At 41.9% G+C, this 24,482-nt stretch overlaps 1 protein-coding gene across 1 annotated transcript; it reads right to left on the bottom strand.

Moving 5' to 3' along the window:
* LOC308333431 (vesicular glutamate transporter 1-like) lies at positions 1-23,401 on the bottom strand (the record flags this gene model as incomplete). Its single annotated transcript, XM_080789834.1, has 13 exons — positions 1-299; positions 846-915; positions 1,109-1,236; positions 2,153-2,263; positions 3,346-3,478; positions 3,960-4,109; positions 8,503-8,645; positions 11,408-11,494; positions 12,028-12,115; positions 12,455-12,569; positions 12,661-12,779; positions 14,823-15,078; positions 23,340-23,401. The coding sequence occupies 13 exons, from the start codon at positions 23,399-23,401 to the stop codon at positions 1-3; spliced, it is 1,761 nt and encodes a 586-aa protein (XP_080645960.1).
* Between the last annotated feature and the right edge of the window lie 1,081 nt (positions 23,402-24,482).

A 24,482-nucleotide genomic window follows, 5' to 3' on the forward strand; every position in this document is an offset into this window, starting at 1 on the left:
CTATCTCAACTCCCGGGAGTCATCGCCTCCGTAGAGGTAGTTATTGGTCCCAGCTGGTTGAACATACTCCTCAGTTTTGTCCCAGTCCGAGACCCACCCTCCACCTCCCTCGCCGCCACCATCGGCAACTCCTCCGTTGGGATCTTGGTTCATGGCGCCATAGCCACCGCCCCCGCCGGTCGTCCGGTACAGTTCCTCCGTCTCGTTGCCCAGCTCGTCCTCGTCCAGGATGCCACACTTCTCGTCACTCAGCTGCTCCGGCTCGGCCCACCATTGCTTCTCTCCGGACGCAAAGAGTCCTACAGCACACAGAGGAGCTTTCACAGCAGGGGTCATGATCGCTATGCTGGCTTGTGGTGGACATTTTTGTCAACATCTTTTTTGCCACGGACATACAAAATGATAATATATTATTAATAATATTACCAGAAACACAAGAGCTAGAGCTAGGCCTGAATGACCATAACAGGTCCTGCAAGGGTCCATTATCATGGTTCCATTTGAACACTCTCAGAGTTAAGGGGGCCCTTGCAAATAAAACATTTAAGAACCACTAGTACTAGTTGGACACGTAATGTTTTCTGTAGAAAACCTGGAGACTAGAATGAAAACATTATAATTGTGTAAAAAAGAAAATCCAGTCTTTCACAGCCATTAATGACTCTCACCCATTAATCACACCCATGTCAGATGTTACAGCTGCCATGACGTAATTAACCAACGATTACAGTATACGAGTATATACTGTACACATTTGCAGTAAGAATAAGAATGAGATGAGTAAGAATGATGCCGATGAGAATTAAAGGAAAGCAGAAAATGGGAAGCAGAGGAATAATACACACCATAGAATATAACCCCTCCATAGTGAACGAGTGAGGCTATGAGAAAGACACCCTGCCACTCTTCCCGTGTCTAAGAGAGAGAAGAGACAGTGAGAAGGAAAGGATAAGAGATGGTAGTGAATAGTGATTAGGTGGTGAGATGAGAGGAGAATAAAGATAAAGTATAAAGATCAAATTTATCTGAAGAACATGATCTTCAGCACCAAAGCAGAAACTTAAAAACCACTGAATTATAACACAGTATATTCAGAAACAGTTCTCACCTTGTTTTTTGTCATGGCACCAACTATAAGAGGGCAAACCATACCAGACAGAGTGCCCACACCATTGGAGATGCCCATGAGGATACTGGCATAGCGGGGTGCAATATCCAGATGGTTGACATTGAACCCTTGTGGAGAAGCATGTGAATGACATGAGCACAATCACAAACACAGGAAGTCTGCACTATGATTGTGTATTGTAAAAAAACAATGGTTTACACTTAACCAATATAGTATTGTTTCATTTAGTTGGCACTTTCTCTCAGGTTCCAACTGTGAACATATACATATTCTCTGTGTTTGTGCGTTACATGAGTGAGTTTGTTTGAAGTACGTATTGTTTACATTTTATGGTGAAATTGTATGGATTTGGACAATTTATAAGAAAATACAGTATTGTTGCAAGTTTGCCTGTTTATCGTTTATGCTAAGCGAATTGATATTGAAGCAATGATACATGCCGAGTTGGCTGGGTGTGTTTGACAGTTTTTGGGTGCAGCGGATTGTGTATTATTATGTGACATATTGTGAGATTACTAACATAATGCAATATTATGTTGTTTTCCAGAACCACATGCACAAAAAAACTATATCATAAAATCTATGTCAAAGTCAATAAGGTATCAGACTAGTATTTATTTTTCTTATTTATTTTGTAAACTTCAGGGCAACTACACAGATCTATCTTATTATATTACACATGCTTTATCAATGAAGCAATTCTCAATAGAGGGATCAAGGCAAGCACATCAGTTGAGATCAAGGCTGACATAGTTTGAATTAGAGCGTTATGGGTGTTGATGAAAATCCTTTTGATCTGTGAGAGAGCTAAACATACTGAATGCTGTGTAACTTTCTTGTAGTGCTTTATGTTATGTTTGGGGGGACTGTCTATGGAAATTAGCATCTTTGCATTACATTATGTATTTATGTATATTGCTCATTATTATGAGCTGTCCTATCCACATAAAAAAATAAAGCGAAGTAACTGCAGCCAGAAGAAGTTGGAGGTATAGAAAAGTACTACCATTGATAGTATCTCACCTGAAATTGCAAACCCAGAAAAGCCAACTGCCAGGACCAAGAATGTAATTGCAACGGCTTTTGTATGAGAGAAACCCACTACCAGCAGTAATGTTGCCTCCATTCCAAAGCCTGTACAGAGAACAAATGATGGAAGAAACACATATACCAGTTTGTAAAACTGCTGTTGGAAAAGTATTTCAGGTAGAATGTGATGTATGGAACAAGATACAGTACAGTATGTGTATATCATTTGCTTATGTTTCAACATCATTAAATACCGATACCACTTGGTAACAATAATAGAAAAAGGATGATGAACATAAATGGGCTAAAGGTGTACCGTTACAATACAGGTTTTCTGTGTTGAAAAATGCATCAACAGGAGGACATTGTTATAATCGAATATTGGTAGGAAGGAAAAGTCTCCGTCATGATGCAGCTTCACCACAGTGCGACATGCATACTCCCCCATGTCCCTCGTTTCTCTATTGATTTCTCTGTAGTTCAGAAATAGTCCTCGTCCGACCATTGTGACTAACAATTTGCCCGTATGATGCAGCTATCTTTTCTCACCTCAGCTGACTTCTGTCCTTAGTTTCCTCTGCTCAACTGATTGGATGGAGAAGTCTGTATTATTCTTTGGGGGCAATTACTGATACATTATGTAGTAGTGAAGAAGGAAGATGAGCATAGAAAGGGAGAAATAAATTACTCAAGCTGGAATCGACCCAGAGAGGAAACTTGGCTGACAGTATTATTTGTCAGAATGGTTTGAGAATCCCTACCTTGGAATATGAATTACTGAGCACTTAAGTTTAACATAATCCTTATGATCCAGTTCTGATAGAGATCAGTGTAGTGGAATGGCTTTGTAGTTTGACTGACTGTCAAGTAGTTTAATTTAATGCATTTTCTAGTGAAGTACATTTACACATACCTGCAATTGTTCCCTGCATTTCACCCATCCTAACTTTTACGAGTGGTGAGCAGCTACTATTCTCTGGCATGTGTCTTTTGGTGGGAGTGAACACAGGATAACATGGAAACTCCACACAAAGACCCCAATCCCAGTGGTATTCAAACATAGGACCTTCTTGCTGGGAGCCAGCAGTACCAAGTGCCACTCATGGAAACAATAAGCAAAACATCCCAGGACATGTAAACTCCTATCTACAGTACTCTTCCACCCTTCTGTTCCTCTCTTATTGTACCTCCACAGTTCATGAGCTTCCTGACGTTGGTGGTAGTCATTATCTGGTTGGATCGTAGGTAGTCAGCTAACTGCCCCCCAATGGGCACAATGATGGTCATGACCAGGTGAGGGAGGGCAGAAACCATTCCCACCTATTAGGACAGTGGTGGATGGGATGGAATTTAGGTTATACAGATTAAAGACATTTATACTTCTGTGCATCATATGCAACAAGTTTTCACAGACACATGCTACCAATGAAGGTTAAAAATGATCCTCTCACCCTCCCCTGGTACTGTAGTTGTCTGTATTTGAGCCCTAGCTAAAGCCCCAAATCCTTTATTCTCACCAAGGCCAATATCCATATATTTTTCTAATAACCCACATGCAAGCACACAGCCTTACTGTATATGCATGTGCACATTTGCATGTTCACTCTCGTATTATGGTTTCTGTGTGATGTATTATGTAAATGGAATTGTGAAAGGTTATGTAGGCTATGTTTCAAATTATACTTTCTGTGAAACTCTTGTTTAGAGTGAAACTGCAGTGTGTATGGATTCATGTGGGATTACAGTACTTAGTTCACACACCATATCGCCCGACCCCACTTTGCGCATTGCCCATTCTTACCTTGCTGATCTCAAATTTAAACACCTCCTCAAAGTAAGCAGGTTGGCTGATGAGCAGCAAATAGAAGGTCCAGCTTCTGCAGAAGTTGGCCACGATGATGGCGTACACTGGCATAGATGTGAAGAACGCTCTCCATGGTGTGTTGTATTTCTAGTAGGAAAAGAACACACATGTATAAGATGGCCTCTCAAATATATATATTTCAGAGAAAAAGAGACAACCAGGTGCTCACCGGAGATGTACAAGTCAATAATGTTATTCAATAATGCAATTCATAGACTTCGTTATTCAAAGACCAGACTACACAGGTTTTTCCCTGATGTTTCATCTTCCTATGACAAATGGCTGCTTTGCTTCACAGGTCAGTGTTGCTGTTTTTGGTTCATTGGTGTTTTTATGTTATTTGTATGTTCTATGTTGCATATTATTTGAAAAAACCTGGAGATATCTAGCCTGTTTATCAGACTGTAGCTTTCTTGAAGCTTCAGTCTGACATTGTTTCCTGTCTGCACGATTTCAAGGGGGAGGGGATTCGAATTCCCCTCAACCAATAGCCATTGTTGTTGTTTTTCCCTCCTTCCTCATGTGTGTTGCGCTGTGTGATGTCGCTGAAAACGGGCCTCGGCGCTGATTGGTTGTTCGTTAGACCCACCCCCACCACCGATTCTCATTGGATAATACATTTTTGTACCGAAGAAATTATAGGTTCACAGCACAACACCAGACCAAGAGATGCAGTCCACTCAGAGAGTGGGCGGGGTCTTTAGGCTGGATCCAGGCTAGGAGATATCTACTGTTAAACTTACATTTCTACCCCTGCCAACCTGGGGAGAGCTCCGAACTGATTACTCATGCTTCTCCAATCAATTTAATTTGACAAAAAAATACATATGTATATAGATGTAGATGTGTAAATATATTAGATTTTTGCCTATCATTGACATTTGACGTTTGTATTTATTGTTTCATTTTAACTCTTTGCTCTCCCTGTCCCCTCCTATCGTCTTCTTTTCTCTTCCTGAAAAACAGCAAAAAATTATGGAGCTTGCACAAAAACTATTCACCAAATTCTTTAAACATTTAAACTTGATGTGAAGTTGATTCCGATTTAAAGCTTATGCTTATACTTTGTTTACGACCATACTTGAGGTCTGGAATATTTAGCTTGACTACTGTACAACTCACTTTACATTACTGCTGCTGACCATTTTACCAATTTTCCAGTATGGAATTATTTGCAGAGACTTGGATCTTTCTAGGTAATCCAATAAGTAATCATCGCATTTTAATGCATGTTAAAACATTTGGAGAAAAAAAGACTGGTTTACGAATGAAATGTAAACATACTAACCATTCACTGATGTTATTCAGGTCAGGTACGTTCAGTAATGTTTTAATGACTTTGGACAAAATGTAAACAAATGCAGAATCTAATAAAAAAAGAAAGCCATTAATGGGAAAGTGGTCTATGTTTATGTATAAGGCTGAAGCTCTGAATAAACACCGACGTGATGGCGATATGGTCCTTTAATTCCGAATGCATGAAACCAGTCTCAGGAGATACGATCAGCAGCAGAAGACAGACCATTGTGGTAATGAAGGGTGACGTATGAAGACATGAATATAAATGGATTGTTTTTTGAGTACAGATGGAGAACACAGATCAATACCAGTGATCAGTATTATTGTATGACAGACTATTATACAGTGGTGGAAGAAGTACTCACATTTTGTACTAAAGTAAAAACTAACAATACCACAACGCAGAAAGAAAAAGTCCAGTATTAAAAAGGAACTTGAGTAAAAGTACATTAGAATTTGCATTAAAATATACTTACTAAAATATACACTAATGTGCATCAGAGTCATAAATGTATCTCGGGGTCTTGTTCACGAGTGAGGGGAGGACGGAGAAGGAGATCAGCTGGAGCGGCAGGGGCGCTATTGCAGTCGCTGTACCGCACTGTTGTGACGAAAAGAGAGCTGAGCCAGAAAGCAAAGGTCTACCAAGCAATCTTTGTTCCTACTCTCACCTATGGTCATGAAGTGTGACCGAAAGAATAGGGTCGTGAATACAAGCGGCCGAAATAGGTTTCTCCAACGGGTGGCTGGCATCTCCCTTAAAGACAGGGTGAGAAGTTCAGTCACATGAGAGAGACTCGGAGTAGAGTCGCTGCTTCTTCACCTGGAAAGGAGCCAGCTTAGGTGGTTCGGGCATCTGGTTAGGATGCCTCTCGAGCGTCTCCCTAGGATCGTCCCACTGGGAGGAGACCCCGGACCAAGAATGAGATGGAAGGATTACATCGCCACACTGGCCACACTGGCCTTGGTACACCTCGGGATCCCCCAGGAGGAAGTTACTAATGTTGCTCTGGAGAGAAGTCTGGATTTCTCTGGTGGAGCTGTTGCCCCTGTCACTCGACTATGGATAAACGGTTGAAGATGGATGGATGGTGCCTTATTCAATTGAAAGTGGTTCATAGGATCCATTACACTAAAGCTAAGCTTAGCAGACTATTCCCAGAAACAAATGACTCATGTAACAGGTGCCTTCAATCCCCTGCAAACCACACACACACACTTTTTATTCCCGTTCAAAGCTCGTCTCTTTTTGGAAATCCTTTTTTGATACACTCAGTTTGGTTCTAGGATTCGCTGTATCATCCTGTCCTTTTATAGCTATCTTTGGTGTGTCCCCTGTAGGAGGCAGATTTAATAGATTCCAGCCCGATGGGGTTGCTTTCTCCTCCCTTATAGCCAGGCGTCGTATACTGCTCCACTGGAAGAGCCCTAATCCTCCTGATGCATCATTATGGCTAAAAGATTTGTCATCCTTTCTCCAAAAATCAAATACACGGTTAGAGGTTCTACAGAACCTGGGACCCATTCCTCACAGACATCAATTCCTTAACCACAATCTAAGTAGGAACTAATTCCAATATTCCCCCTCTACTGTGAGTATACTATGAGTATGTGTATGTGTGTACATGCATGTATACATACGTGTATGCACACATATGCACATATGCATGCACACATATGTGTGCACGGGTATGCGTATGTGTGTGCATATGTATGAATGTGTGCATGTATACGTATATGTGTGTATGGATACATGTAGGCTATGTGTATGTATATATATATATTTAAAAAATAAATAGTTCAATTTGTTTATTTTATTTTCTCTACATTGCTTCCACTATTGCTAGCATTTAATCTTAATTACTTTAATGCATGAAACTCCTGAGGCCGATTCTAAACAAATGTCTTCTAAATCCTGAAGTTTCCTGGAAAACATATGTTTCTAGGTCAGCGGTGCTCTACCTTTTTCATGTCAAGGCCGCAGACTCCCTTCTGAAAATATGTTTTTCCACGGACCCTCCCAGAAGCAAAGATTTTAGTTAAAAATGTTCACTCTGAAAGAATATATTTAAAGATTTGCGACACATTTTCACGATTTAAAAATAATAACAGATCTACAAGCTCTTAGATCTGTTATTTTTCAATAGGTAAAGTATAACATAATCCTTAAAACACTGAAAGGGGTTCCCGTTCTGAATGGTTTAAGTACAGTACTTGAGTAAATGCACTTAGTTACTTTCCACCACTGCTATTATATCATGGGCAGTACACAGGCAGGCAGGCAACATCCATTTTAAAAACCAGACCATTAGAAAGAATGTGAGGATTGAATGCATAAATGATGTGTTGCTACATGTTTCTATTCACAAATACAATAATCACAAACTTCCCTGCATCCTTAGATAAAATGCATGAAAATAAGAAGTGCATACAAATAAATTGTAAAATAAAAATGGTACAGTAAATGGTTCTTTGCCCAAAGCGCTTTACAAAAGGCAAGGATACTTCTGCACTAACCCAGATGGAGCATGGTTGGGGATATACTGTACTGTTAGTGGGAACATTCCAATTCCCAAGCAGCCATTAGGTAGAGTGAGCCACTGATGCCCCCAGGTGAATGAATATTATTACCAATAGAATAGAAATAAAGATGCACTGAATGGGACATTCTTGGCCGAAACCGAATATACGGTAGGAAACAGTTGGCTGAAAACCGAATAGCTGAATATGATTAAGATTATATATCATTTAGGTTTTTACCATTGCTGTCATGACCTTTGTTGTGTGTAACTACATGATAATGGCAAATTACATTTTGACCACATCATCACAACAAAACAGTAAAAATCAACGTGTGAAACATGCACAAAACCTTTTTAGTTGCAGTAATTTGTCAATCCACAGTAGGCCTATACTCACCGAAAAACCCTTGCAAAGATAATCACTTGCTAACCCTAATTATGAGTGTAAAGGAAATGTAAATAATACTAAAATATCCTTGAATCATATTGCACAAAACAGAAGCAACCTCACCTCTAATATCAACACCACCATCAGCAGACATAGATATTTATATTATGTATAACCATTATAAAGCACCCTCCATTGGCAGGCTAACAAAACATTAGACCAAGGCACTGAACCCTTTCATAAATATCGGAATAAAATATTATATACTGACCGTTACTGGAGTTTGGTTCTGGGTCGACACACCAATGGCCTCCTCAATGTATGTCCTCTCCTCCACTGTGATGGTGGGGTGAGCTGCTGGGCTCTCGTAGGACACCAAGATCCAGAAACAGTACCAAAGGATACCAAAGGTGCCTGCAGGGTGGTGGGGGCAGTGTTTTGTTATAGTTAAAAGCAGTGGTGGAACCTAACCAAGTACATTTACTCAAGCACTGTACTTAAGTACAATTTTGACGTATTTTTACTTTCTTCAGTATTTAATCATTTGAATACTTTCTCACTTTCACTTCTACCGCACTACATCCCAGAGGAAAATATTGTACTTAAAACTATAGTTACTAGTTACTTACTAGATTTTGATTATTACAACACACACTAACCACTTCAGCCCTAGATATTTCATCCATTTGAAAATAAAATAGAAGATCTACAAGCTGCGACGCATTGTGAGCCTGTAGATCTCAGAGCTTGTAAATCATCTATATTTTTTATACATTTTAGAACTTGACATTCTGCACAATAGGTACTTTTTCTTTTGGTATTTCAAGTATATTTTCATTCCACAACAGATGCCTTCTATATTGTATTGCCCCTCAATTAGCTGCCACCTTGACCATAGGGTTCCTTTTTTTTTTTATATATTTTTTTATCCCACGATTTTGTAACCCAGTTTTCTTTTCACCCAGTGCCAATTATCTAATGTAATCCTGGACGCTACACTTCCTCTGCCAACCTGGGGGGGCAGCGGACTGACCTCATGCCTCCTTCTATGCATGAGGAGTCCAAGCTGCTTCTTTTCACCTGACAGAGGGGAATTTCCCCGGCCGGACGTAGCGCGTGGAAGGGACACGTTATTCCGACCAGTTCCTTTCCCCTCCATCGCCCCGGCTGGCCAGGGGGAGACCATAGGGTTACTTGACAGAAGCAACACCACTAACCTTGTTGGATAGGATCATCATTCCTTGTTTATCCCATTCTGGGCGGAAACCCCTTTTGGTGTTTTGAGTGGCGCGCTATGAACTTGTAGGTCTGCTATTTTTTTTAAATCGTGAAAATGCAGCACGAATCTTTGAACACATCGGTTATCGGCCCTAACAGCAATTAATTATCGGATATCGATATCGGCCAAAAAGTCTCATCGGCACATCCCTAGTTTATTTGCTTTATTTAAATTTACTTTTTACCTTCTGCTGTGGGTATTAATACTACTGTCATATTATTCTTTTATTTGTATTTCATTTTCTCGGGTAGTTGTTCACCCATCTAGACCAGGGGTTTTCGAACAGGTGGTCCGTGGACCACTGGTGGTCTGCGGAGGTATTGCAGGTGGTCCCTGGCCAGTTACTTTTAATAACTTACAGGAGTTCTTACTGTATGGTGTGTGTGTGATATGAAATGTGAGCTTACCATAATCACAGTAATCCTTAATCATATTCCATCATATTCAAACTAAATCACTGTATTTTACTAGAATTTCGTAATCAAGGGAACTTGATTCAGCTGGAGGGGCACTTCCTGACGAGGGAACCTCCCGAGAGCACTTCAAGTCAAGGGACTGGTTTCAGAAAGGGCCTAGGTGTCTTCAACCCTACCCTGTCATTCCTCCCCCACGTAAACCACATCACAAAAACAGCATTCTTTCACCTCAAAAACATCGCCTGTCTCCGCCCCTCCCCGAAACACTCAGCTGCCGAAACTCTCATTCACGCCTTCATCTCATCCCGACTGGACTACAGCATCCTCTGTGGCACCACTGCAAAAACCCTCAACAAACTACAGTACGTCCAAAACGTAGCCGCCCGCCTGCTCACCTCCACCCTCTCCAGAGACCACATCACTCCAGTCCTCCGTGACCTCCACTGGCTCCCCATCAAACACAGAATTGAATTCAAACTACTCCTCACCACCTACAAGTCACTACACAACCTGGCTCCCCCCTACCTCTCCGCCCTCCTCGATCCACACGCACCATCCCGCTCCCTCAGGTCCAGCGATGCCGGCCTCCTGGTGATCCCCAAGAAAATCAGACTCAAAACCTGGGGCGACAGGGCCTTCTCCGTGGCCGCCCCATCACTCCCCACCTTCAAAACCGCACTGAAAACCCACCTGTTCAGAATAGCATTCCCGAGCTGATGTGTTTTTAACCTGTTACATGTACTGTTCTTATTGGTTTTTACTCTTATTTTACTTGTTCTCTAATAAAGTTGTCCTTTTCTCATGTGTGTGTGTCCCCCCCGGTCACCACACATGTAAAGCGTCTTTGGGTATTAGAAAAGCGCTATATAAGTCCCAGGTATTATTAAGGTGAGGCATGCCCAATATGGAGTCCAGGCCAGTCAGTCTATGACATCGGCACTATGACATCATATTGATGACAACAGGGTACTCCATATAAGGGATGTGCAAATGTTTTTTGGAGATCAGCTGATTCGACTGACTTTCCACTTGCAGCATCACTCCCTGGGGTCCCCTGGGATAAGCACGCAAAGTTTCAAGTCGATTGGTCAGGCGGTTCTTGAGATACACTGGTGACACACTCACTCACAGAGATTTATGATCGCATTTTCAATGTTCATTATGTTTCTACGGAGAGCAGACATTCAGTAAAATATGAATTATATGCCTAGATTGAGCCGAGACTGAGCCCACAAAAAGCTATTTTATGTGAACAATATACAATTTGTTCCCTCATTTTAGTGTAATTTGTGAGCACGTTATATAGAATTCCATTCCATCATTTTTGTTAATTCAGTTCCCCGTTTTGTGAATGTGAGTGCACCCACCACCATCAGGGTAAGGATATGGGCGGGAGAAAGGTTAAAGAACAGGTAGTGTCTAACTATATTAGATACACAAACGGGAACACATAATAGTTAAATGGGACGAAGGTCACTGACCATAGACATAGAAGACTGATGACCACCCCGTGTACTGGACCAGTATACCAGCGAGAGGCATGGCAATCACTGCTCCAGCGTAAGAGCCTAGGATATACAGTAGACAGACACACATCATATAGTAGCATCATTAAATGTAAAAAGAAGCCCGGGGCACTTCAGTCAGTAGAAGGTATAGAATGGGTCGTCGGTGCGAGACTGCGACAACTTGCATTCAGAGAAAATAATACCTGTGCACTTCAGGAGAAACTACCCAAATACAATACAATACAATACAATACAATACAATACAATATACTGGAGCACTCCACAGGGGTGACATTGAACCACCCCTACAAAACAATAAACACGCACAGACCAGTAGAGTGCTCTGGTATATTTTAATTGGGTACTCTCTCCTTAAGTGCCCAGGTATTATTTTCTCTGACACATCATTAAATGTCTTTATATTATGTTGTCGCTTTCTGGGGTGGAAACCTCATATATCTAAACATTTTACTTTTCTGGAAATGGAACAACATTTTTCAGAAATAGTTAAAATAGCCAATCTACAAGCTTTGTTGATCGAAATATGGACATACAAGGTGAGAGAGAAACATGCAACGACAACATAAACTCACCACAAAAGGCTGTTGTGGCCAGACGACTTCTTTCCAGAGGCGGTGCCCATTTGGCCCAGATACCATGGCAGGCAGGATATGAGACACCCTGTCGGATGAGGCATCATTTCAGGAAGTGATATCAGTGATTAATTATGAAATTATGTACTTCTGAAAGATAAACAGCTAATGTTACTGGTTTTCTCTTACAGCAGTTCTCTGACTATTACAGTATCATTTTAGACTTGAAATAACCTTAAAGTCTCTCTGTCTTCATTGTATTAACATGACCAATGTTAGCAGGCCGAGTGTATGGTAACAATTGAAGTATGGCATATGGCAAGATAAAGACAGAGAAAGCAGCTACAGTAGCTGTCAGCTGATGCTATATGTGTACAATTTTGTCAGCACAAGCAAAAGCCACAGAGCAGGGCCAAGAGCCAAGCACCTCCACAAGTCCTTGACATATCCTGACAAGGATAACACAGCCAAAGTGCATCCGCGCAGCACTGGGAATCAACATATTCAGGCAAGACGTGGCCACTACAGCGAATCCAAAGACTCTGCGCAGGAGGAAAAAGAATGAAAGACAAGTATTAGATATAACATTATGTTATTATCCCAGGCCAGCTTTCAATGTTAAAAAGGTTATACCTGTTTGCTGCAAACTTTTGACAGATGAATCCTCCTGGAATTTGAGTGACTATGTATCCCCAGAAAAAGGAGCCATGGATCATTCCCACTGTCTCTGGACTCCAGTCAAACTGAGCTGGCTAATGAGAGACACAGGAAGAAAATGAATAATTACCAGGGAGGAATTAAATAGAATTACATATAACAGCGATAATGAAAATGTCCTGTACAAAGTCAATGTCTCATAATGTATATACTTGTCAGTATTTACTGTGCTGCTACAGTATGATGGCTATACTCCAAAGATACCAAACACAAATGCTGTAATGTTCTCAGTGTTCATTTTGTGATTCTGTATTTAACATTTTTTACACTGAACCTTTAGAGAAGCACTGACTGCAAAGGGCGATGTTGCGGTCCAGGTTCAGGTTTATTTGTCATATGTATAGATCATAGAGTATTAAAAGGATAGAGACTGAACTGGCGCGAAGCTCCGCCCCCTCAGCTATTCATGTCAGTGGAAGTTGCTCAGTGGCGTTTTGAAGCACCCGGAAGGCTGCCGGAAGGACCGTCTATTTCCGCTATTTTGCCCAAATGCGGAAGTGCAGCTGGGCTTTAACATTGAGCGCTCGGTTGCACGGGTTTCATCGTCATGAATCCACGGGTCCGCCTGCAGTCCTTCCTCTTACCACTAGGGCCCAGCACTTCAACATTGGAGTGCCTAGCTGGCCCCTTGGTATAGATACACAATACAATAAATACAATGAAATTCATTGTGCTCCGAGCGCTCTCAGTCTTCAGGCAACATTCAATCAATATGGCCGCAAGACCAAGTGCAAGTGCAAAAGAACGTGGACATTTAACCTGAATCATATGTTTCTATTTTAAGAATGTGTCAAAATCCGACATAAAACGTACCAATGCGTTCTGTGTGCAGAGCTCACTTTCAAAGTCTCTGTGTGATATGATAGGATTCAGGTTAGAACACTTAATGATGGTGCTCAGGTGAGGCAGTGGTAAAGTCCCTGCCCACCACCACGGAGGTTGTGGGTTCGAATCCACTGAGGTGCATCTGGATTTGTGGGGCGTCTATGCAAACAACCGTGTTCAGGGAGGGAAGCACATAATCTTACAGGCTGGGGCAGTGGGGCGGCACCTGTCAACAAGGAGTATTGGGGTGGGAGGAGTAGGACGAAGGCCCTACATCCTCCCGTTGGGGGCTCCTCACTGGCAGAGGATACAACAACAGTGACACAGAAATGTGTGTGGGGAGGAATTAATTGGCATAACGGCTAAATTGGGTAGAAAAAGGGGGTAAAATTTGACAGGATTCAAGATAAAAACTTGTGACATCACCCTTGAAGCTGGAATGAAAGCTGACAAACACTCCCATTGATATTGTTCAACTAATACACCATGGTAGGTTAGTACATCAGTGAAAATCTTTACATAGTAATAATAATGCATGCATAGAGCAATATCTCGGTGGGAATAGAGGGTATGCGCATGCATAAAGTGAATGGCAAATCGAGTGGCAAAGTGAGTTTAACATTGTTTAATGTCGTTAAACAATGCAATCAAATAGGACTTTTCTGTTTGGATGTATGGGCTGTCAAGGCACCTACTGCCACTCAGTAGGTGTTCCTGCAGTATTTTCGGGTTTGATGATGATGTCACGTGCATACCCTCTATTTAAATTTTGTATATTGGCCAAGCATGTCATTCGTAGCAAAGCCCTTGGACCATGTCACAAATTATCTGTGAACTCAAAAGTGTAACAGAAGAGATTAGTAAAATGCCAACATGTTTCACCCTACCCAGGTCTTCATCAATCCTGCCCTGATGAAGACCTCTAGTGTAACATTTCATGTTTGTGCTGTATCCTGCTCAGCGGTGAGCTGGCGGTAGGGCTGCCCGGGGTGATGCCCCGGTAGTTCCGAAGCTGCACGCACGCCCCCACACGCACGACAATGTGCGTTGACGGCGTGCTCAGCACCTAGAAGAACAAAGCAAGCGGTGGCGCCGTTTACCTACCTGGCAGGCTCCTTTGTTATATTAACATTATGTTCTCACTAGTCACTTCACATCCTCATCTCATCCTCAGCGTCTATCCCCCATACCCCCCGCTGACAAAGCGATCCCGGGGGGTTAGGGTTACCGAAATGGGTCATAGGGCCACTCACCACTATGACATGCTTATTGTCTCTGAAGACGGTGTGGCTGTTGACCATGCTGACAACGGCCACACCCAGGTTACAGCGGATGCCAAAGGAAATGCAGAAGCCAATGCCAGAGAGGATGGCGATGATGTATCGGCGTGGCAGGCCGAAGCAGGTGCAGTCCACCACGGGCATCTCCTTCTCCTGCACCACCTCCGGGCGGCCCTCCGCTGACAGCTCAAGGGTCTCTCCTCCATTCTCCTGTTTCTTCTCAAGCGCACTGCAGACAATACGGATTTGAAAAGTTAAGGATTTGTTTTTAATCTGTTGAATTAAAAACTAAGGAATCACCACATTTAATTAGCATTTTTTAATACTACTACATATCATACACGTCTTAAGAGGTATATCATACCTGCTGTTCTATCTGTATTTTAACTTTTCTTTTATACATCCAGTAGCCTGTTATTACTATTTAAATTTTTATTAAAATAAAACATTTCTGACTTATTTTAACTAAATATTAGCACAGTCTCTGTGGAACATTAACTGCTTGTACCACATAAGTAACAAATAAATCCACCTTGATTTTATTGCAACCGTTAAAATGTTCTCCAGACTTGTGTAGTAGAATGTGTTTTGTTCTGTGTCCGTGTAGCCATGCCCTCAGATTGTGCCGTCATATTCCAAAGCCATCACATTATCTAAAGTCACCTGCATGTGGCAGTAAAGACAATTAACCTAATCGCTAAAGATGAGTGAAATGTCATACTGTATAATATTACACGAGAGCGTGCAAATGTCCCAAGAAACTTTAAATAGTAGCTAGCCTAGCCACCGAGTCTGCTGCGTTCTGAGAGAAAAGCACGGCTGGATTGTTTGTTTGTTTTGATTAGCCGTTGTGGCTAGAAGCTGTTTCTTCAACCAATCAGATTGCTTCCTCAAAATCGGCTTGGTGACATCATGTGTCCAAGAGAAGACTTTTTTCAGAGACTCCGCTGACGTTAGTGACGTAAACAAAGGAGGCGGTTTGAAACCACCTGGCTCTGCTGCCTAGTCTAATTACATGCCAGAGCCATTGATTACATGTAGCTCAAACACAAACAGGTTAACTCAATTAATGTTCCAGGTTGCGATAAATAACGTCATATCTATTTGTCCATTCAATATGCCTATAATGAAGAAAAAAATGTCACTAGACTCACTACAGGAGCGACGTCAATAAAGTATTCCGCACGATAAAAACCTTTAAATAAACTGTGACAGCTACAATATCATTTAGATTGTTTGTTGGTTTGTCTTTGACATGAATGACCTGGGTGGGCTGACTTCCAGCAGTGCAGTGAGAATAGAGTAGGAGTAGCTCATGTCTTCTTCTGCTCTCTCTCTGCTCCCTCTGGTCTCTGTCCAAATGCAATATGGCAATTTGCCAGACGGATTCACTCACAAGAAAAGTTCCTCATTAGCATCTTCTCATCTCACCTCTACCTGAGTGATTCCCAACTTGCATGTGGGCCCCCAAATAATTAATAATAAAACATTATGATTTTATAGATAATATAACATAACTAGAACTGCACTCTGCCGAGTGCATACTTGCTTGTTGCACACTAGTAGGCCATAAATGGCCTACTAGTGCGCAAGCAGAGCGCGCAAGTACTTTCGACCGCTGGAAACTATCACATCTCAGTATCTCTGTGAAGGAACGTTTGAAATGTATAATCATTACGTGTAACTATTTGCTACCTAACTACTTTTTTACAGAAAAATGAATCATTGATATGTGATGAAAAAAAAAGTAGATCTGCTCTCTCTCTGCTCCCTCTGGTCTCTGTCCAAATGCAATATGGCAATTTGCCAGACCCACTACATACAGAGTATGTAGTTGTAATTTGATTAGCAGTATACTGTGGTTACTTGGTTCCAAAAAGTGAAGCCAAGTTTTTTTCAACCGTAAGTCTGTGCCTGGTTTGCTGGGACCAGTTACAACATTACGTCATCGCTGAGAACTGCGACCAGTTACATGGTGTGTATATGACGTAATATTGTAACTTGTAACTTGTAACTAGTCCCAGCAAACCAGGCACAGACTTACGGTTGAAGAAAACTTGGCTTCACTTCGAAGAGACCAAGCGAAATGATTACTTGCGCGCTCTGCTTGCGCAAGTAAAAAGATAATGGACCATATGGTTTCTATAAAACCATTAAAAAAATCCTGATAGGAATTTAAAGTATCAATATCAATCAATCAATCAATCAATCAATCAATCAATCAATAAATTATCAATTGATTGATTGATAATTAATGAACATGCTCTGGACACATGCGACCCACCCATCTGACCATTTAATACGGACAATCGGACATGATAGCCATTCAAGTGGTCAGATGGGTTAAGTGCGGTCAGATGCTTTTGAGATTGGCAAGTGAGCCCTGGTCAACAAAAGGTTGCAGGCTTGCAGCCAAGGCCTGACCACTGAGAGGAAACATTGAGCCAATGACGACACTACGGGTGCGTACGTGACGCACGCGCACCATGGCGCACGCACACACAATGACGTAGCCAATCACTTTTCCAACCCGGAAGAAGTGGTGAAAATGTAGCCAGACTTCATCCGCCCCTATTGCATATGCATATTCCCGAGGCTCACACAGTGCAGCGCAGTGGTATATTAGTATGGCAACGTGACGCTAGTGAAAATGCCTCACACGTTGGGTAAGCAACTCAATGCAAGTGGCTGGGAATGGAATTCCGGGGTCGTCTCTATTATTTACAACTGTATTCTTGCAGCGGCTAGCCGGTATCGCTGCTCTACCTTTCACCCAACAGAGATGCTACTGTATGTTCAACGAGGTCCACTAATGTGTGCCGTACATCTTCTGCCTCGCTGACTCAAAATTTCCAGTTTTTTCTTAATGCAGTCAATTTGGGATCTCCATATATTGTATGAGCATAAAACCGACACAGACAGACAGATGCAGAGGTTTTGTATATTGCCCAAGCCATAGCCATGGCACAAGTATATTGCTCATAGCAAAACCCATCGACCATGTCACAACTTATGAAAACTACTCTGACCATATCACTGATTTCCTTTTCCCTCCCCTTTTGTCCCCAATTTATGCCAATTGACAATTTTACACACACACTTATAGTCACTATCGCTGCTAACCTACCCAGGCTTTTATTTTTGTTTGCTAACCCCTACACTTTCACAAAAAAGTAACAGTTGGTTTAGTTTTTTCCAAGTTTGAAGTCGATTGCTCAGACAATTCTTGAGACACTGTCAGACAGACATGCAGAGAGACCATAACTGGCCCACCCCATGGTCCATCTGCATGCAGTACTAGCAGGAATTGCCCTGGCTGGCCTCCGACGAGAGGTTACTACCCTAGCCTTAGCAAGGAAAGCCCGAATACACGACTGGCATATCCTGCACAACACCACCACAACAGAACGGCCTCTAAATAGACTCAAGTCCCGCCATCCGTACAACAAGGTGGCACAAGAGCTGCTCAGGTCCATCCCTGAGGACCTGTCTACAGAGGCATGGCTGGTAGCAGGAGTGGGAGTCAGCCGGGCCATATCCAGAACCCGGGAGGCGGCATTGAAGGAGAGGAACTGCCACGCCGGCAATGGACCCTGCTGAACCGCCATGCGAAACTGGGGTCGGATGTTTCAAAACATCCATGACAAAGTGGGGCCTGACGGACAGAGCAGCGTGCAAGCTGAAGCAGACCGCTGACCACATAATCACCACCTGTCCCCTGTATAAACCCTCTGAGGCCAGCCTATTTGATGTGGGACCTGAGACTGAGCTGGACATCTGATCTGATGACACACGAAAGAAGAAGAAGCACAGATTATGTGCATTTATAGATAGATATAATAGGCCTATGGTTAGCACTTTACGTACAATTATCCCATCCCACTACCAGAATCAGAGCAATGTACGTTTCTGTGTCAGCTCATCACAGGCTGACCAGCAGCACTCCACCTACCTCCAAATTTGCCACAGACTTCATCACTTCCCTGTCTATGATCTATGCTTATTATCCCGCCCTCAATGTCTTCACATATTGTACAGTTAATACAAAATGCATTATTCAGGCACATTTCAGCCACCTCTTTTGGCCATTAGGCCCACGCAATGTTATCAAACAGCAACGCGCACCTATGGTAACATCATTCTACAGGCCACAGGTTTCTGTGTCACACCTTTTTTCCCCGTGGCACTAGAGCGAGACCGGCCAAAGGCCAGTCGAGGATCTATCTAGTACTATTAAGTCACTGTAACTTGTCACTGTGTCTGTCACTGAGCTTTTATACTCAACTGCGTTCAATGCCAGGTTGATCAATCACCTTTGGCCACAAGGTTCTGCATATAATAACTATAGTACCATACGAAGAGATTTGTAAAAACAAAAAAACTAAAGATCTCGTATGGGGTGCCTGGCACAACATATGTTTAGATGGGGGTCCGCAGCCAAATGCATATTCATTTGAGGGTCCTTGACATGAAAAAGTGCTAAAACCACTGGTTTAGAACATTGAAATGGGGATATACTGTAGACACCCACTTTAGGATGATACCAACAATAAGCCACTCCGACCTATACTTATACTTACTATGTTGCGCAACAAAAAAACAAAATAAAAAAAAGACTATGAGCTATCTCCAGTCTGGGAGGCCAGGAGGCATGAGATATAAATCCACCCTGGGCCAGTCATCCAGAACAGTGTGAAAGTATACAGTAGTTATAAGAATTCACAGATACAGACTGACTTTCCAGAAGTCAGGACAGGGAAGAAGACAGCTAGCTTGCTTCATTAACTACAATATACTGACACATCTGTAACGCCTTTTGCAGGCAGTCAACTCACTTTGTATTTGTCTTTGAGACAGCCAGTATACACTGACAGAAGGTCAGGACTCAGGAGGCGTAGTTAGAATTCAATGCCTGGCTAATGACTGCGACGTGGTGTGAGCTTTTCAGTTTTAAAATGATTTCAGAAGTGATATTTTAAAACGACAAACATACCATATGGCCATTTTCAGGTTATGACAGTTGAGTGGCTTTGGAAAAGTTGCGGTTCATTTATGAGACACAGCACTGCACTTTTCAATGCTAACATAATATCTAAAAGCACAGGGGACAGATTAGCCCCGATAGATACTGTAATAGGTTTTTGAAACATAGAGGCTTGCAATTTCTGATGTGGGAATGCTGTAAATAGAGTGCATCATTATCAGCTCAGTACCAATGAAAAATCGTGCTATAAAGATTGTCTAACCCAATGTTGACTTTAAATACCATACTGTAGCTGAAACACTGAACAGGGTGCACCATCTGACCACCAAAGCATCCCGAGTACAGAAGCGGTCAATATACACTGCTTTGCACTGCAGAAGGTGGAGTCTTCAAACAATGACAGGGATCACAACTCACAGCTCAGAGACGAAAAGACTGGAGGACTCTGTGTTCTTGACACCAAAGCTGCACAGTGCAGTCAGCAAAAAAACAACGTTGGTGTTTAAACACAAAGTGCATTCTTGGTCCAAAATATTATGTGCACAACTCCAACTTGGTACGCACTCTTGTAATGAAATAGTTAATTTGAGATGCAGTTTGAATTGTCTTTGACATTGATCAAGTATCAATGATTCTCAGTGTTGAATTATTAATATCTCTGGCTGTCTCTGGCTATTTTTGTCTTTGTGGGCATCTCTCTCTCTCTCTGTGTGTCTTCTTTCCTCCTGTCCATCGCTCATCTTTCTTGCTGTCTTTCTTCCTCAATCCACCCCTTCTGCCTTTGGGTCACATATAGTTCACAACACTGCTTTCTTTTATCTGGGTCTGAATTGAAAATGAAGGACCCCAATGTAAACAAGTCTTAGTGCTTTTCTAGGCATCTCAATCCTCTTAGCAGACTTTGAATTGAACTGTGCTTTCATCAAACAGTTCTACAAAATGTAAATACAAATTTCAATCAATCAATCAAGCAATGACCTGCTTTCAAATTATTGTTAATAATATATTCATAGTTTTTATCTATCAAAGACAATCTGTCAAACCATTGCAGAAATATGTTTCAACATATCTACTCTGCATGGCTCATTGATGTCCGGCTGACTATGTTTGACCTTGAGTTACAGAATATCCCTTGTAATCTTCAGCAGTTTACCTGACCCTTCCCCTTCATACACTGTCGCACAAACACAGCAGCAGGTCTGCTTGCTGACAGTAGTCATTTGAGTCAGTTTGAACAGGACTCAGGAATCTCAGACTAGACATAGTTTGAGTCAATATAGGAACAGGAATTTCAGAATAGCTATACACATAGTTCTACATTACCCAAGTCCATGCCTCAAAAGTTCTGCTTGAGAGACAGACAAGACAGACAGAGAACTCTCCATGCAGGTACTCTCTCAAACTTAATCTCTTAATTCACGACTCAAGGACAAGTGTGAGGATCGAGGACAACAATTCAGTCAATGCAGTTCAGAGTTCAAAACAAAGATCTTGGAATCATCTTGGAAACCCTGACATAATACTCAGCCTGTCAGCCATTTGTTTTTGTTGTTGTTTGAACCATTGATTAGCTGCGGAAGACATTATGGTGTATAAGAAGTGTTGTGAAACAGAAGTGTTGTGAAATTTGCTTATAGGGTAGCAGTGACAACATAAGGCAGAGAGGTTAAAGGACATTCATTACAAGGCATCAGCAGGGATATTGCAAATTGTTTTAGTGTGTTTTCATCACAACATAATTTACCCAAGTTTAATTATTTACAAACAAGCATTATTAAAATGTAAAATGTATGAGCTGCCCTTGCTGTAACAGACTATACGTTATAGAAGATAACAGAGGCTATAGAACTGAGTCAACCCTCAACATGCTGCTGCAGACTATAACTGAATAGAATAGAAAGCCTTCAGAAGTTGCGTGCAAAAGACCGTCACAAGTCAACGCGCATTACGCACGATAGGCCTGCTCTGACACAGTGCATTTGCCTGCACCTCAGAGCACGTGCTAAGAGGAAATAAAAGCTTGGCTAGTATGAACAGACAGTGAGTGTAATCCTCAGAGTAAATGCCTCAGCCTGAGGGGGATGGAACATGATGACGAGATCGAACCGCGGACGTATCGAGCTTGTGTTACCGGCTACAGCAGGGCTACTTAGAGTTAGAGAGAGGGAGGGACGAGGGAGAAAGGGAGAACCGTAGCCTTGGGTGTGCGGCCTATAGGGATTTACGTGGGCCGACAGCTTGGACAAGGGAGAGAGGGCTATTTCGGGAGAGGATTTGTGTTCAGATGGTACTTCAAATCCTGAGAGAAAGAAACGGAGTCCGCAAAGAAATGCGTGCATGTTTAGCTAATCAGGCACGTCACAGAAAGACAATTCGCCTTACAATAGGCTATAATAGGCCTACCCAATCAATTAAATATCAAAAAGATTTCGGATATCAAGTTTACATTTTATATTTCATCCCCATAGGCTATATATTCTCATTGTATTTCCTAATTTCTATTATATCTCTAAATAACAGGTTTTAGAAAACTTTTTAGCTACCTGGAGTATAGGCTACAACAATTCAGGGCTTTAATATATGGCACGAACAACACAACATTGGGCTTTATTTGGCTCGTATGTTTAGCCCCTCCAACATCATGGATTTTGGTAATTACATCATTGGCAGCACTCTTTTAATGTTTGTTTTGATCACTTTAAACAAACCTATAGAGTGGCAGCCAAGTCTATGGATTTTTAATGTTTGTTTAGAGCACTATACGTGAGCCGTGAGGTCATGTGGCAGTCAAGTCTATGGACTTTTAATGTTTGTTTAAAGGAGTCCAGGCGCCCCTCGTTTAGTCACCTCACCTCAAACCTTGGATATAGACAAGGCTTTTACCGTATGCCACTAGCCAGGCACTGGCCCACTCCACCCCAGGCCCATGTGAGCATTACCCACAACGAGTGAAACGAGTTCAAAGCTTTTAAGGCCAGGCTACCGCTACAACAACATATCCCATTCCCTACACGAACTTGGGCTGCTTGCCATTTGAGAAATTTGAGATGTGTTTATAAATAGGCCTATAAATTGTTTATTTCATGCACCGGATGTAGGCTACATAAAGACACCATAATGAATACATAACAGCTATAGGTTCTAACTAGCCCTCGATGACAAATTGACGAAGCAGTGCATGTGAGAATACAGTTGGCTATTAAGTAAATTGCCTTGCATTTTGATCGCACTCTTATAAGAGACATCATGCAGGTCACCAAACCCCTGTCCATGACACATTGATCTTTATCAGTGCTCAGTTACATTTACGTTTTAAGAATTACTTGGTACAAAAACAATCTTTGTTTTGATTCCCTGCTGTCCAATAGCTTGACCGAAAGTAAACTTTGTGCATGTTATGGATGGATGGGTGAGTGAGTGAGTGAGTGAGTGAGTGCTTACAAAAAGTGTAGCATTGTCCTCTGCTAGTGCTAATACTATACATGTTGTAATCCATTTCCACCTACCTATATATTTTTCCGAGAGTCCTGGCTGCAACAATCTTAAACCTGTCCGGCCGGACTTCCATCCTTGCGGCTCCAGGCTCCGACCGACGCTCTGTTCTTGCGCACTCCCCCCCGAGCGCGCAGCCTGGTTCTCTGCTCTCTCCGACTTGGATTTCTCACTCACACATACAAGTACAACTTAAAAAAAATATATATTTAACCAAATTATTTAGACTCTGTTTTAAAGCACACGTACCTATATATGTCAAATTTGACTGTAAAAGTGCATGTGTCCAGAATTAAGAGCAGTCGACCAGAAAATAAACCAGTCCTGAGCTTCTTTATCTGCTAATGGAAACATAGTTACGAGACCTTTTTTAGAATCGCAGCAGAGAAAAGTATGGGAAAAGTATTAAAACTTCTTCCAAAGTTGAAAATCCGTCGAGGTTAACGGTACGCCAACAACTTTAGAAAGGATGGATGCATGTTGAAACGCTATCGGTGACTATACCGCTGTCCATGGTGCTGAAACCAGATTAGCGCCCCTGGGTGCGATAATCTCTGGTCCAGTGTGTGTAGTCAGAGCGCTATCGTGTCACTTCCGTCCGCAGTCCGGCGTTTTAAGCAGTGACTATAGTCAAGTAGTGGCTATTCTTGTACCACGCTAACAGAACAGTGAATGGAGATATTTAACACTAAGAGTAAACATTCGTCTATTCGAGACATTGGATATAGTTCTCCGGCATTTGCAAGATGGGAGGGGCTGGGCTGTTTGGCACACACCCCTAACAAAAGGGATATTTTGTCTCTGTGATTTGTTATGCGATATTGTTATAAGTCAACATGTATGTGGTGACTGGGGGGAGGGGAGGTAAAGAAAAATGTTGTATGCTATTTTCATATGTGAAAATTAATAAAGAAACTTTGATCAAAGAAAACATGTATGTGGTGGATTTGCTCATTTCCATTGCAAATTGAAATGTATAGTCTCTGAGGGACATAATGTATATAAGGGAAATAAACAAATACATAAAAAACACTGACAAAACAAAAATAAAACAAAGAAATGACAGGCAATTCCTGCTGTCAAAATATGACCCCCCAGTCAAAAAACACTTTGTTTGAAATAGACACTCATGCTTTCCAAGGTGTGATTTGGGGTCC

Source organism: Protomyctophum bolini (genome assembly GCF_963924005.1).
Source record: "Protomyctophum bolini genome assembly, chromosome: 18".
Taxonomy (NCBI): Eukaryota; Metazoa; Chordata; class Actinopteri; order Myctophiformes; family Myctophidae; genus Protomyctophum; species Protomyctophum bolini.